At 47.5% G+C, this 14062-nt stretch overlaps 1 protein-coding gene across 3 annotated transcripts in view; it reads right to left on the bottom strand.

The window, feature by feature from the left end:
* Positions 1-1619: 1619 nt before the first annotated feature.
* The window catches only part of LOC135055829 (phosphatidate phosphatase LPIN3-like), a 178418-nt gene continuing 165975 nt past the window's right edge, over positions 1620-14062 (bottom strand). For all 3 annotated transcript variants that reach the window (XM_063960331.1, XM_063960332.1, XM_063960330.1), the window contains 3 exons: positions 3999-4110; positions 2639-2742; positions 1620-2020 (listed from right to left, as the gene is read on the bottom strand). In XM_063960331.1, coding sequence (XP_063816401.1) covers positions 1867-2020; positions 2639-2742; positions 3999-4110 — 370 coding nt within the window. In that variant the 3' untranslated portion in view covers positions 1620-1866. The remainder of the gene's footprint in view (positions 2021-2638; positions 2743-3998; positions 4111-14062) is intronic.

Here is a 14062-nt window from a genome sequence, read left to right as displayed (position 1 = left end):
TGCAATAATAATAATAATAATCAGGCACCAAACTGGCCTCTTGCTCTGCAGACCAGCGCAAATGGCATTGTGCCATAATGTATCCACATTTAGGTATTGCACCCACATTCCGGTTACATGAGATGTTTTCCTTCTTGTTTGTTTACTTCTACCAGAAATTGTTTTTGTCCTATCAAATGTCATAAACCTTGTTATTGCATCATGACCCTTAATATTCAGTCTTATCTTGTAAGTAAAAGTCCTAAACCCCCATGATTTGAATCATTGTGTTTCAATAAAAACACAGCTGTTTATCCAAATCATCTGTAGAAGATATTTAAAAAAATAAAATAATAATAATAATAAGTATATGCAAGCTTTTCGGAGATTGACCACACTTGCTATTATTACCATCTTTAGCTGGCATTAGCCACTGTAGTCTATAGGCTATATTCTCGCAACGTTTTCTTTAGAGTGAGTGGGCTGCTTGCACAATGCTTACAGTGGCTCACTTGGGTCCGGATCTAAAAGTAAAATAATTGTGTAAGTGATCCACTTCCATTTTTAGCCTTTGCTGGGGCGGTGTCCCGGTGTCTCCCGAATAATAAATAGCCCTGAAAGTACATTCCAAATTGCCAGGAAATGCCAACAGTAAGGAATTATGGGGCAGATGTATTAACCTGGAGAAGACATAAGGAAGTGATAAACCAGTGATATGTGCAAGGTGATAAAGGCTGCAGCCAATCAGATCCTAACTGTTAATTTACATATTGGAGCTGATTGGCTGCTGCCTTTATCACCTTGCACATATCACTGGTTTATCACTTCCTTATGCCTTCCCCAGGTTAATACATCTGCCCCAATACTTTTTAGGGTTGGCCACAATTGTTCATAAATATATTTTCACATTTCTGTATTCCGGGCACCTCATACCTACAATCAGTGCTAGCAGCCATGTTGTTTGCCCAACCAATATCCATGAGCATGCAGCCCATCATAACCTGTAACATCATCATTGAGGCATGAGCCACAAAAGGCTAACTATTGTGTTTTGGTGATTGGTGCATTTTAAATTAAACTGAAGACTTTCAGATCCAATATTCTCATGGGATAGAGACTGAATTTTCATCAATGATATTTGTGTTTGCCAAAAACTGTTTATATCCAAGCAGTACACATGATGACACAGACAGCCTCCTGATATTTTACTCAGCTGATTCCTAAACAGGGGCATGCTTACTAGCACCCTCAATGGCTGCTGACAGGACATAATGGCTCTGGCATTCTCTGGTTGTCAGCAGCTCATAACACCGCTAATATAAACATTTCCTTTATAGTCACATTCCAAGTAGCTGCCTCCACAAATAGTTCATAATCTCAAGGAAGGCAACTAGCTACAACGTGCATTTTCATGGTATTCTTCCTGTGTGTATCTGAGGGGTTGTGGGGATTTTATTAAGATGTATAATATTATTTTTCAGTACAATCTAAAGAAAACAGGAAAATAAGAGACATTTCATACTTTTTTGTATTTTGGTTGTTCTTGGTTCTGATTATTATAAGGTATTATTATTATTATTATTATTATTATTATTATAAGGTTTTATGACTTTTAATTAAAAGATGTTGCTGGATTCGAGTAAGGAGAAAGTCGTTTATTTGTGATGTAATAAAGGTCTCTGACTCCGTGTATAAGTCTTATGTCCATGTGTGCTGTGAATGGATTGCTGAGGGGTGCGGTATATGCCCACGCTGAGACAGGTGGTGCACTATATGTGCAGTTACTGAAGGTCTGTGGATTGGGTAGAAGGAAATGGTACAGGGTGTTTCTGATGTCTTTATTCAGCTGTTGGATAGACATATAAATGGGAATGTGGTATCTAGTCTTTAGGAAATGAGTGCAAGTTCTTCTTCGCCAAGATTGGTTAGTGGATCCCTCCAAAAGGAGAAGTCACTAAACTCCGGAGAGATCAGAGCTGAGACAGAGTGAGATGATGGATGAGGGAACATGAAATTCACCAAGTCACTCAGAGCAGAGTACCTGCAGTGAGAGGGAAATATGATAAATTAGGCATGGAAAGGAAGCTTATATAGACATATTGGTAAAATAAGGTGAGCCTCATATCTAAAAGGTTATTGTCTTAACTGATCATGTATATTATTTTGTGACGTAAAATCATTATTTTGATTAAAGTGGGTGCAGCCTATATATACAGAACATACATATATACAGAGCCGCACTGGCCATCTGGCACTTCTGGAAAATATAGGAAGGGCTGATAGCTTGATGGGCCGGTCTGGTAAAGAGACAGCCAGGGGCTGGCAGAGAGACAGCCAGGGGCTGGCCGAGCAGCTCTGCCTCCCAGGCGCTCTGCTTGGTCGCCTGACAAACAGAAAGATGGGCACATGCTGCTAGGCCACGTCCTGTCAGCCGTAACCATGCCACCTTGTCATGCGTGCACCTATGGCACATGCTAAAATGTTGGGGTTGTTTCGTTCCTGTATATAGATGAACTACATAATAGTCTCTTGCCTTGGAATATGCACATCAACAGACTAAATATACAAAATAAATAGATGGGAATAAAATAGGATAACTTTATGGCTGTGATATTAGACAGCCACCTACTCCCTCCATAGCATAATACTGTACACTCACGAGGATTTAAAGCTTGAGTTCAAGTCCTGCGTCAATTCTCCCCTTGGGTTCACAGTGAAGATCCGTGACTCTGGAACCCCTACTTCCCTGTAGGCTAGGACATCCTGCGATGAGTGGGTAATTGGCACAAGTACAAAAGAGCGGGAAGGAGGGTGTGGTGATTGGAGACAAACAAGGAAATGGCAAGAGGGAAACGGGAGAGAGCATTACTTATGTTTCAGAATATGTTCCCACACATACATTTACACAGTCCTAGCCCTGCTCTCTCATCATATAGTATTTCAGCACCGCCTCTCTATTTGAGTCCCAGTTCTCCATCCTGAATTTATGTATCCTGCCCTGCTCATCATTCATTATTAACACAGAGATAGGTTCAGCCTGGTATTACAAGATACAGTAAGCCTTAAGGAAAAAAAAAGATATTTATTTTACCCTAGTGTCTAAAAATCATTCCTAAGCACATCATTATAGTATACTATTATGCACATATAATGTAAAATGCCTATTCTGTATGCATCTTTGATGGTTTCCTTTAACACACACACACACACACACACACACACACACAGGCTGGATTACGGGCCTCATGGGCCTGGGACTGAAAACGTTCAAGGGTCTATTATGAGAAGTGGAGGAGGTGAGGCCAATGCCATGAAGGCATGTAGACCCCGTACACTATGAGCTCCAATGTCTTCCTAAATATATAAACTTAGCAAAAATTCATCATTTTTTGTGGAAAATAGAAATGCAATTTTAATACTTATGATTTATGGCCGACCGTGTGGCCAGCTGGCGGCTGGTCATCATCATCATACTGTCGCGATGATGGGCCTATTTTTATGTGGAGGCCTGGAGCTGCAGCGCCATCCGCCGCATTGTTAATTTGGCCCTGTCACACATACACACTGTGCTTATATATTTATATTCCTATTTTTTCCATTCCCTTTGTTTTATAGTGTATAACATCTATTGGTGACCTATAACTCATGGAAATATAGAATTTGATGTCACTTGGCCCAGCTAGTCTGCCCTAAACACATGTACATACACACACGTAAACACCAGGGATAATTTTTCAACAGGAGCCAATTAACCTACCAGTATATTTTTGGACTGTGGGAGGAAACTGGAATCCGGGGAGACTATACTAACTCCACACAGTTAGGGCCATGGTGGGGATTGAATCCATGACCTCAGTGCTGTGACGCAGTAATGCTAACCATTACTGCCCTAAAAGTTGAATTGCCTGGCAGAGTATGCTATAGTAATTGTGGTTCAACAACATCAGAGAAGTCATCTGCACTTGATCAAACTAAGTCGTTGTTGATTATATCCTCAATGCATCAATGTGTCCCCTTACATTGGGTCTGTTCCCAAAGGCAGCATGAAAAGGATGGGGGTCTGTAAAGAGCTGGCGGATGTCGGAGAGACAAGCAATCTTAAAGTGCTCTGGTGTCTTCTCTATAACCTCCCTGCAAGAAAGATTTACTGGTTAGTAATTCACGGTGTGCTGAAGTTGGTGCAAAATTAAGGAATGTAATCAAAAGGTCAACACTGTCGACATTCTTTATGACACCAAAATGTCGACAGACATTAGAATGTTGACATGTCAGAATGTTGACATTAGAGTTAGGGTGTGTACACACAGTGAGATCTTTTCTTCCGATTCTGACTATATAGTCAGAATCGGAAGAAAAGATAGTGCAGATCGCAAGGAGACAGTCACCTTGCGATCCCGATTCGATGCCGATGCGCGGCCCCGCGCGGTCGGCATCGGCAGAAAAAATAAGAATTTACTTACCGATAATTCTATTTCTCGTAGTCCGTAGTGGATGCTGGGAACTCCTTAAGGACCATGGGGAATAGCGGCTCCGCAGGAGACTGGGCACAACTAAAGAAAGCTTTAGGACTACCTGGTGTGCACTGGCTCCTCCCCCTATGACCCTCCTCCAAGCCTCAGTTAGGATACTGTGCCCGGACGAGCGTACACAATAAGGAAGGATTTTGAATCCCGGGTAAGACTCATACCAGCCACACCAATCACACCGTACAACTTGTGATATGAAACCCAGTTAACAGCATGATAATAGAGGAGCCTCTGAATAGATGGCTCACAACAATAACCCGTTTTAGTTAACAATAACTATGTACAAGTATTGCAGACAATCCGCACTTGGGATGGGCGCCCAGCATCCACTACGGACTACGAGAAATAGAATTATCGGTAAGTAAATTCTTATTTTCTCTGATGTCCTAGTGGATGCTGGGAACTCCGTAGGGACCATGGGGATTATACCAAAGCTCCCAAACGGGCGGGAGAGTGCGGATGACTCTGCAGCACCGAATGAGAGAACTCCAGGTCCTCCTCAGCCAGGGTATCAAATTCATAGAATTTAGCAAACGTGTTTGCCCCTGACCAAGTAGCTGCTCGGCAAAGTTGTAAAGCCGAGACCCCTCGGGCAGCCGCCCAAGATGAGCCCACCGTCCTCGTGGAATGGGCTTTTATTGATTTAGGCTGCGGTAATCCTACCACAGAATGCGTCAGCTGAATAGTGCTACAAATCCAGCGCGCAATAGACTGCTTAGAAGCAGGAGCACCCAGCTTGTTGGGTGCATGCAGGATAAACAGCGAGTCAGTCTTTCTGACTCTAGCCGTCCTGGAAACATAGATTTTCAGGGCCCGGACTACGTCCAGCAACTTGGAATCCTCCAAGTCCCTAGTAGCCGCAGGCACCACAATAGGTTGGTTCAAGTGAAAAACTGAGACCACCTTCGGGAGAAACTGAGGACGAGTCCTCAATTCTGCCCTATCCATATGGAAAATCAGATAAGGGCTTTTACAAGACAAAGCCGCCAATTCTGAAACTCACCTGGCCGAAGCCAGGACCAACAGCATGACCACTTTCCACGTGAGATATTTTTAAATCCACAGTCTTAAGTGGTTCGAAGCAATGTGATTTCAGGAATTCCAAAACCACATTGAGATCCCAAGGTGCCTCTGGGCACAAAAGGAGGCTGAATATGCAGAACTCCTTTGACAAAAAGTCTGAACTACAGGCAGTGAAGCCCGTTCTTTCTGGAAGAAAATCGACAGAGCCGAAATCTGGACCTTGATGGACCCCAATTTGAGGCCCAACGTCACTCCTGCTTGCAGGAATTGTAGGAATCGACCCAGCTGACATTCCTTCGTCGGGGCCTTCTTGGCCTCACACCACGCAACATATTTTCGCCAAATGCGGTGATAACGTTTTGCGGTGACATCCTTCCTGGCTTTGAGCAGGGTAGGGATGACTTCCTCCGGAATGCCCATTAGGATCCGATGTTCAACCGCCATGCCGTCCAACGCAGCAGCGGTAAGTCTTGGAACAGACAGGATCCCTGCTGCAGCAGGTCTTGTCCGAGCGGCAGAGGCCAAGGGTCCTCTGCAAGCATCTCTTAAAGTTCCGGGTACCCAGCTCTTCGTGGCCAATCCGGAACCACGAGTATAGTTTCCACTCCTCGCTTTCATATGATTCTCAGTACCTTGGGAATGAGAGGCAGAGGAGGAAACACATACACCGACTGGTACACCCACGGTGTCACTAGAGCGTCCCCAGCGATCGCCTGAGGGTCCCTTGACCTGGCGCAATATCTTTTCAACTTTTGTTGAGGCGGGACGCCATCATGTCCACCCGTGGTCATACCCAACGGTTTTTCCGCATTTGGAAAACTTCTGGATGAAGTCCCCATTCTCCCGGGTGTAGGTCGCCCATCGGAGAATCCTTGTGGCTTCTGCCATCGCCATCCTGCTTCTTGTGCCGCCCTATTTGTTTACATGGGCGACCGCCGTGATGTTGTCTGATTGGATCAGTACCGACTGGTTCTGAAGCAGGGGCCTTGCTTGACTTAGGGGATTGTAAAAAGCCCTTAGCTCCCGGATATTAATGTGAGGCGAAATTTCCTTGGAAATTTCTTCCCTGTGTGACTGCACCCCAGCCCCGAAGGCTGGCATCCGTGGTCACCAGGACCCCGTCCTGTATTCCGAATCTGCAGCCCTCTAGTAGATTTGCCCTCTGCAGCCACCACAGCAGCGACACCCTGTTTCTTGCTGACAGGGTTATCCGCTGTTGTATCTGTAGATGGGACCCGGACCATTTGTCCCACAGGCCCCACTGGAACGTCCTTGCGTGGAACCTTCCGAATGGAATTATGCTTCGTACGAAGCTACCATTTTTCCCAGGACTCGTGTGCATTGATGTGCCGACACTTGTCCTGGTTTCAGGATGTCTCTGACTAGAGATGACAACTCCTCGGCTTTTTCCACTGGAAGAAACACTCTTTTCTGGTCTGTGTCCAGAATCATTCCCAGGAACAGAAGACGTGTCGTCGGGACCAGCTGTGACTTTGGAAAATTGAGAATCCAGCCGTGCTGTTGTAGCACTTCCCGAGAGAGTGCTACCCCTATTAGCAACTGTTCTTTGGACCTCGCCTTTATCAGGAGATCGTCCAAATACGGGATAATAAAAACTTCCTTCTTGCGAAGGAGTATCATTTCGATCATTACCTTGGTAAAGACCTTCGGAGCCGTGGGCAACTCCAACGGCAGCATCTGGAACTGATAGTGACAGTCCTATACCACACATCTGAGGTACTCCTGGTGAGGAGGGTAAATGGGGACATGCAGGTACGCATCCTTGATGTCCAGGGAGACCCTGTAATCCCCCTCGTCCAGGCTCGTAATAACCGCCCTGAGCGATTCCATCTTGAACATGAATCTTCTGATATAAAAAATTCAAGCATTTTAATTTTAAGATGGGTCTCACCGAACCGTTCTGTTTCGGTACCACGACCATTGTGGTATAGTAACCCCTTCCTTGCTGAAGGAGGGGCACCTTGACAATCAATTGTTGTGATTATAGTGTTGAATAGTCACCAACACCGCCTCCCTGGCAGAGGGAGGTGCCGGTAAGGCAGATTTTATGAAACGGCGGGGGGGCGAACATCTCGAACTCCAGCCTGTACCCCTGAGAAACTACCTGAAGGACCCAGGGATCCATGTGAGAGAGCCCACTGGGCGCTGAAATTTCTGAGACGGGCCCCCACCGTACCCGGGTCCGCCTAAGCAGCCCCAGCGTCATGCTGTGGGCTTACCGGACGCAGGGGAGGACTTCTGCTCTTGGGAACTAGCTGTTGCTTTTTCCTCTACCTTTGCCTCTCGGCAGAAAGGATGAGCCTCTAGCCCTCTTGCTTTTCTGGGGCCGAAAGGACTGTACTTGATGATACGGTGCTTTCTATTGTTGTGGGGTAACCTGTGGCAAAAAAGTCGATTTCCCAGCAGTAGCTGTGGAAACGAGGTCTGACAGACCATCCCCAAACAGTTTTACCCCCTTATAGGGCAAACTTCCATGTGCCGATTCGAGTCGGCATCGCCTGACCATTGCCGAGTCCATAACCCCCGTCTGGCGGCAATGGACCTAGCGCTTATTTTTGATGCCAGTCGGCAATTATCCCTCTGTGCATCACGCATGTATAAGACCACGTCTTTTATATGCTCTATTGTCAGGAAAATATTGTCCCTATCCTTAGTTATTTTCCGACAGGGAATCTGACCATGCAGCGGGAGCACTGCACATCCATGCCGAAGCAACGGCTGGTCGCAATATAATGCCCTAGTGTGTGACTATATCTTATAGGGTAACCTCCTGCTTTCTATCAGCAGGTTCCTTCAGGACGGCCGTATCCGGAGATGGTAGTGCCACCTTTTCTGATAAGCGTGTAAACGCTGTATCTACCCTATGGGGTGTTTCACCGCGTGACCTATCCTCTGGCGGGAAAGGGTACGCTGCCAATAACCGTTTTGAAATTATCAATTTTTTATCGGGAGAAGACCACGCTTCCTCACACACCTCATTTAATTTCTCAGATGCAGGAAAAACTACTAATAGTTTTCTCTCACCAAACACAATACCCTTTTTATGTGGTATCTGGGGTATAATCATAAATGTGTAATACATTTTTCATTGCCTCAATCATGTAACGGGTGGACCTATTTGGAGGGTACACTAGTCTCATCGTCGTCGACACTGGAGTCGGCATCCGTGTCGACATCTGTCTGCTATCTGAGGTAGCGGGCGTTTTTAGAGCCCCCCCATGACATTTGAGACGCTGGAACAGGCACAAGCTGAGTAGCCGGCTGTTCTGTGTCGTCGACCTTTTATGTAAGGAGTTGACACTTTCACGTAATCCTTCCATAAATTCAATCACACCGGTGTCGACCCCGCAGGGGGTGACAACATATTTACAGGCATTCGCTCCGCCTCCACCTCATTATCCTCCACATACATGTCGACACAGCCGTACCGACACACAGCCCACACACAGGGAATGCTCTGATAGAGGACAGGACCCCACAAAGCACTTTGGGGAGACAGAGGGAGAGTATGCCAGCACACACCAGGGCGCTATATATCACAGGGATAGCACCTATAAAAAAGTGTTTTCCCTTATAGCTGCATATATATTGTATACTGCGCCTAAAATGTGCCCCCCCCTCTCTTTTTAACCCTTTCTGTAGTGTATTAACTGCAGGGGAGAGCCAGGGAGCTTCCCTCCAACGGAGCTGTGAGGGAAAAATGGAGCCAGTGTGCTGAAGGAGATAGCTCCGCCCCTTTTTCGCGGACTTTTCTCCCGCATTTTTATGGATTCTGGCAGGGGTTAATGTACATCCATATAGCCCTGGGGGTTATATGTGATGTATTGTTGCCAGCCAAGGTGTTTATATTGCTGCTCAGGGCGCCCCCCCCCCAGCGCCCTGCACCCTCAGTGACCGGAGTGTGTGGTGTGCATGAGGAGCAATGGCGCACAGCTGCAGTGCTGTGCGCTACCTTGGTGAAGACTGATGTCTTCTGCCGCCGATTTTCCGGACCTCTTCTTGCTTCTGGCTCTGTAAGGGGGCCGGCGGCGCGGCTCTGGGACCGGACTCCGAGGCTGGGCCTGTGTTCGATCCCTCTGGAGCTAATGGTGTCCAGTAGCCTAAGAAGCCCAAGCTGGCTGCAAGCAGGCAGGTTCGCTTCTTCTCCCCTTAGTCCCTCGATGCAGTGAGCCTGTTGCCAGCAGGTCTCACTGAAAATAAAAAACCTAAAACTAACTTTTTTCTAAGAAGCTCAGGAGAGCCTCCTAGATTGCACCCTGCTCGGTCGGGCACAAAGATCTAACTGAGGCTTGGAGGAGGGTCATAGGGGGAGGAGCCAGTGCACACCAGGTAGTCCTAAAGCTTTCTTTAGTTGTGCCCAGTCTCCTGCGGAGCCGCTATTCCCCATGGTCCTTACGGAGTTCCCAGCATCCACTAGGACGTCAGAGAAAATAGACTGTGCAGGCAAGTCAATCTTGACTATCTCTATAGAAGAGATAGTCAAGATTGACACTTAGCCAAAATCGCACAGAACCAGGATCGCAAGCACACTCATTATGTGCTTGCGATACTGGCTAAGTGCCGACCTGGCCCCTGTCGCACAGTGAGAATCGGTTAAGTCCGAATCTCACCGTGTGTACACACCCTAAGGCTGCAGGCGGGAGGGCTAGGGTTAGGCTGCGGGTGAGGTTAATGTTAAGGGGGGGGTCAGAATTAGGTATAGTGGAGAAATACTTATTGAAACGCCAGTCTGACCCGGAAGTGTTGGTCTCATGACCGCTTGGACCTGGAAGACACACGCTGAAGCAGCTGCAGATTCAGAGTTGTTCGCTCGCTAGCTGCTTTTAGCAGCATTGCACACGCTAAGCCGCCGCCCTCTGGGAGTGTATCTTAGCTTAGCAGAATTGCGAACGAAAGATTAGCAGAATTGCGAATAGAAATTTCTTAGCAGTTTCTGAGTAGCTCCAGACCTACTCACAGATTGCGATCAGCTCAGGCCGTTTCGTTCCTGGTTTGACGTCACACACACACGCCCAGCGTTCGGCCAGCCACTCCCCCGTTTCTCCAGACACTCCGGCGTTTTTTCCTGACACGCCTGCGTTTTTCCGCACACTCCCAGAAAACGGCCAGTTTCCGCCCAGAAACACCCACTTCCTGTCAATCACACTCCGATCACTTCAACGATGAAAAATCTTTGTTCGGACGTGAGTAAATCTACTAAGTTTTGAGTTAAAATACTAACCGTATGCGCACTGCAAACCATGCGCATGCGCATTTTTGCCTTAATCGCTCCGTTGCGAAAATCGACAACGAGCGAACAACTCGGAATGACCACCCATATGTCAACATTTCATCACTGTCTACATGATGAACGTCAACATGGTCAACTTTGACATTATGACCATGTCTACATTCTCATGCCAACATTATGAGAGCCAACATATCATACCCAACCCCAAGATGATAACTACAGCTCCTTTGCTAATGATGTAATTATGATTTCTCTTACGTCCTAGAGGATGCTGGGGACTCCGTAAGGACCATGGGGTATAGACGGGCTCCGCAGGAGACATGGGCACTATAAAGAACTTTTAGTATGGGTGTGCACTGGCTCCTCCCTCTATGCCCCTCCTCCAGACCTCAGATCCTGTGCCCAGAGGAGATTGGGTGCACTACAGGGGAGCTCTCCTGAGTTTCTCTGATTAAAGAATTTTGTTAGGTTTTTTATGTTCAGAGAGCACTGCTGGCAACAGGCTCCCTGCATCGTGGGACTAAGGAGAGAGAAGCAGACCTACTTAATTGATAGGCTCTGCTTCTTAGGCTACTGGACACCATTAGCTCCAGAGGGAGTCGGAACGCAGGTCTCACCCTGCCGTTCGTCTCGGAGCCGCGCCGCCGTCCTCCTCGCAGAGCCGAAAGATAGAAGCCGGGTGAGTATAAGAAGAAAAGAAGACTTCAAGGCGGCAGAAGACTTCAGATCTTCACTGAGGTAAGCGCGCAGCGCCATTGCTCCCACACATTACACACACAGAACAGGCACTGATGGGTGCAGTGCACAGGGGGGGCGCCCTGGGCAGCGATAAACCTCTGGACTGGCATTTATGGGCAAACTAGGCTGCGGAGGCAGTAAATACAGAATCCTCCGCCATTTTTTGAATATTGAAGCGGGACCGAAGCCCGCCGCAGGTGGGGGCGGAGCTTGATCCCTCAGCACTAACAGCGCCATTTTCTCCACAGAACGCTGCAGAGAAGCTGGCTCCCCGGACTCTCCCCTGCTGAACTCAGTGACAGAGGGCTGGAAAGAGGGGGGGGGGGGGCACAATTATTGGCGCAGTGAGTGTATACACATTGAGATATATATATACATATATATAAAAGCGCTATCTGGTTTTTATTCCAGTGTCAGTTGGCGCTGGGTGTGTGCTGGCATACTCTCTCTGTCTCTCCAAAGGGCCTTGTTGGGGAATTGCCCCTTATAGTTATATCCCTGTGTGTGTGGGGGTGTCGGTACGTGCTTGTCGGCATGTCTGAAGCGGAAGGCTCGTCCAAGGAGGAGGTGGAGCAGATGCGTGGTGTGTCTCCGTTGGCAACGCCGACTCATGAGTGGATGGACATGTGGCATATGTTAAATGCAAGTGTGGCCTCATTACATAAGAGACTGGACAAAGCAGAGTCCAGGGAGAAAACAGGGAGTCAATCCACGGATTGGACCGAGTCACAGGGCCCTTCTGGGTCTCAAAAACGTCCCCTATCCCAAATAGTAGATACTGGTACCGACACGGATTCTGACTCCAGTGTCGACTACGATGATGCAAGATTACACCCAAGGGTGGCAAAAAGTATTCAGTGTATGATTATTGCAATAAAAGATATTTTGCATATCACTGATGACCCCTCGGTCCCTGACACGAGGGTACACATGTTTAAGGAAAAGAAACCTGAGGTAACCTTTCCCCCATCTCATGAGTTTAATGAGTTATTTGAAAAAGCTTGGGAAACTCCAGATAAAAAACTGCAGATTCCCAAAAGGGTTCTTATGGCGTATCCTTTCCCTACACAGGACAGGGTACGTTGGGAATCCTCTCCCAGGGTGGACAAGGCTTTAACACGCCTGTCCAAGAAGGTGGCGCTACCGTCTCCACACACGGCAGCCCTTAAGGATCCTGCTGACCGCAGGCAGGAGACTACTTTGAAGTCTATTTATGCGCATACAGGTACTTTGCTCAGACCGGCAATAGTGTCGGCATGGGTATGTAGCGCAGTGGCAGCATGGACAGATACCTTGTCGGCTGACCTTGATACCCTAGACAGGGATACCATTTTATTAACCTTAGCCCACATTAAAGACGCAGTCTTATATATGAGGGACGCTCAAAGAGACGTTGGGCTGCTGGGTTCCAGAGCCAATGCCATGGCTATTTCTGCGAGACGAGCTCTATGGACCCGCCAATGGACGGGTGATGCGGACTCAAAAAAGCATATGGAGGTTTTACCTTATAAGGGTGAAGTGTTGTTTGGGGAGGGGCTCGCGGACCTGGTTACCACAGCTACCGCGGGTAAATCTACCTTTTTACCTTTTGTTCCCCAACAGCAAAAGAAAACTCCACAGTATCAGATGCAGTCCTTTCGGCCGCATAAGTCCAGAAGAGGTCGGGGTTCCTCCTTCCTTGCCAGAGGTAAGGGTAGAGGAAAGAGAACACCTGCTTCGGCTAGTTCCCAGGAGCAGAAGTCCTCCCCGGCTTCTACAAAATCCACCGCATGACGCTGGGGCTCCACTAAGGGAGTCCACACCAGTGAGGGCACGCCTTCGACTTTTCAGCCAGATCTGGGTTCTTTCAGACGTGGATCCTTGGGCGATGGAAATTGTTTCCCAAGGCTACAAGCTGAAATTCGAAGAGGTGCCCCCTCGCCGATTTTTCAAGTCGGCCTTGCCAGCTTCATCCCCAGAGAGGGAAGTAGTGTTAGCTGCAATTCAAAAGCTGTGTCAACAGCAAGTGGTTGTCAAGGTTCCCCTGGTCCAACAGGGAAAAGGGTATTATTCAACCCTGTTTGTGGTCCCGAAGCCGGATGGTTCGGTCAGACCCATTTTAAATCTAAAATCCCTAAACCTGTACTTGAAAAAGTTCAAATTCAAGATGGAATCGCTCCGAGCTGTAATATCCAGCCTGGAAGGGGGGGATTTTATGGTGTCACTAGACATAAAGGATGCTTACCTTCATGTCCCCGTATATCCCCCTCATCAGGAGTACCTGAGATTCGCTGTACAGGACTGTCATTACCAGTTTCAGACGTTGCCGTTTGGGATTTCCACGGCCCCGAGGATTTTCACCAAGGTGATGGCGGAAATGATGGTGATCCTGCGCAAGCAAGGAGTCACAATTATCCCATACTTGGACGATCTCCTGATAAAGGCGAGATCGAGAGATCAATTGCTGAAGAGCGTGTCGCTCTCCCTGAGAGTGCTGCAACAGCACGGTTGGATTCTCAATCTGCCAAAGTCACAATTGGTTCCAACGACTCGACTATCATTCCTA

The sequence above is a fragment of the Pseudophryne corroboree genome, chromosome 3 (genome assembly GCF_028390025.1).
Source record: "Pseudophryne corroboree isolate aPseCor3 chromosome 3, aPseCor3.hap2, whole genome shotgun sequence".
Classification (NCBI taxonomy): domain Eukaryota; kingdom Metazoa; phylum Chordata; class Amphibia; order Anura; family Myobatrachidae; genus Pseudophryne; species Pseudophryne corroboree.
The sequence above is the reverse complement of the archived record's forward strand: the minus strand, read 5'-3'. Positions and strand labels throughout refer to the sequence as shown.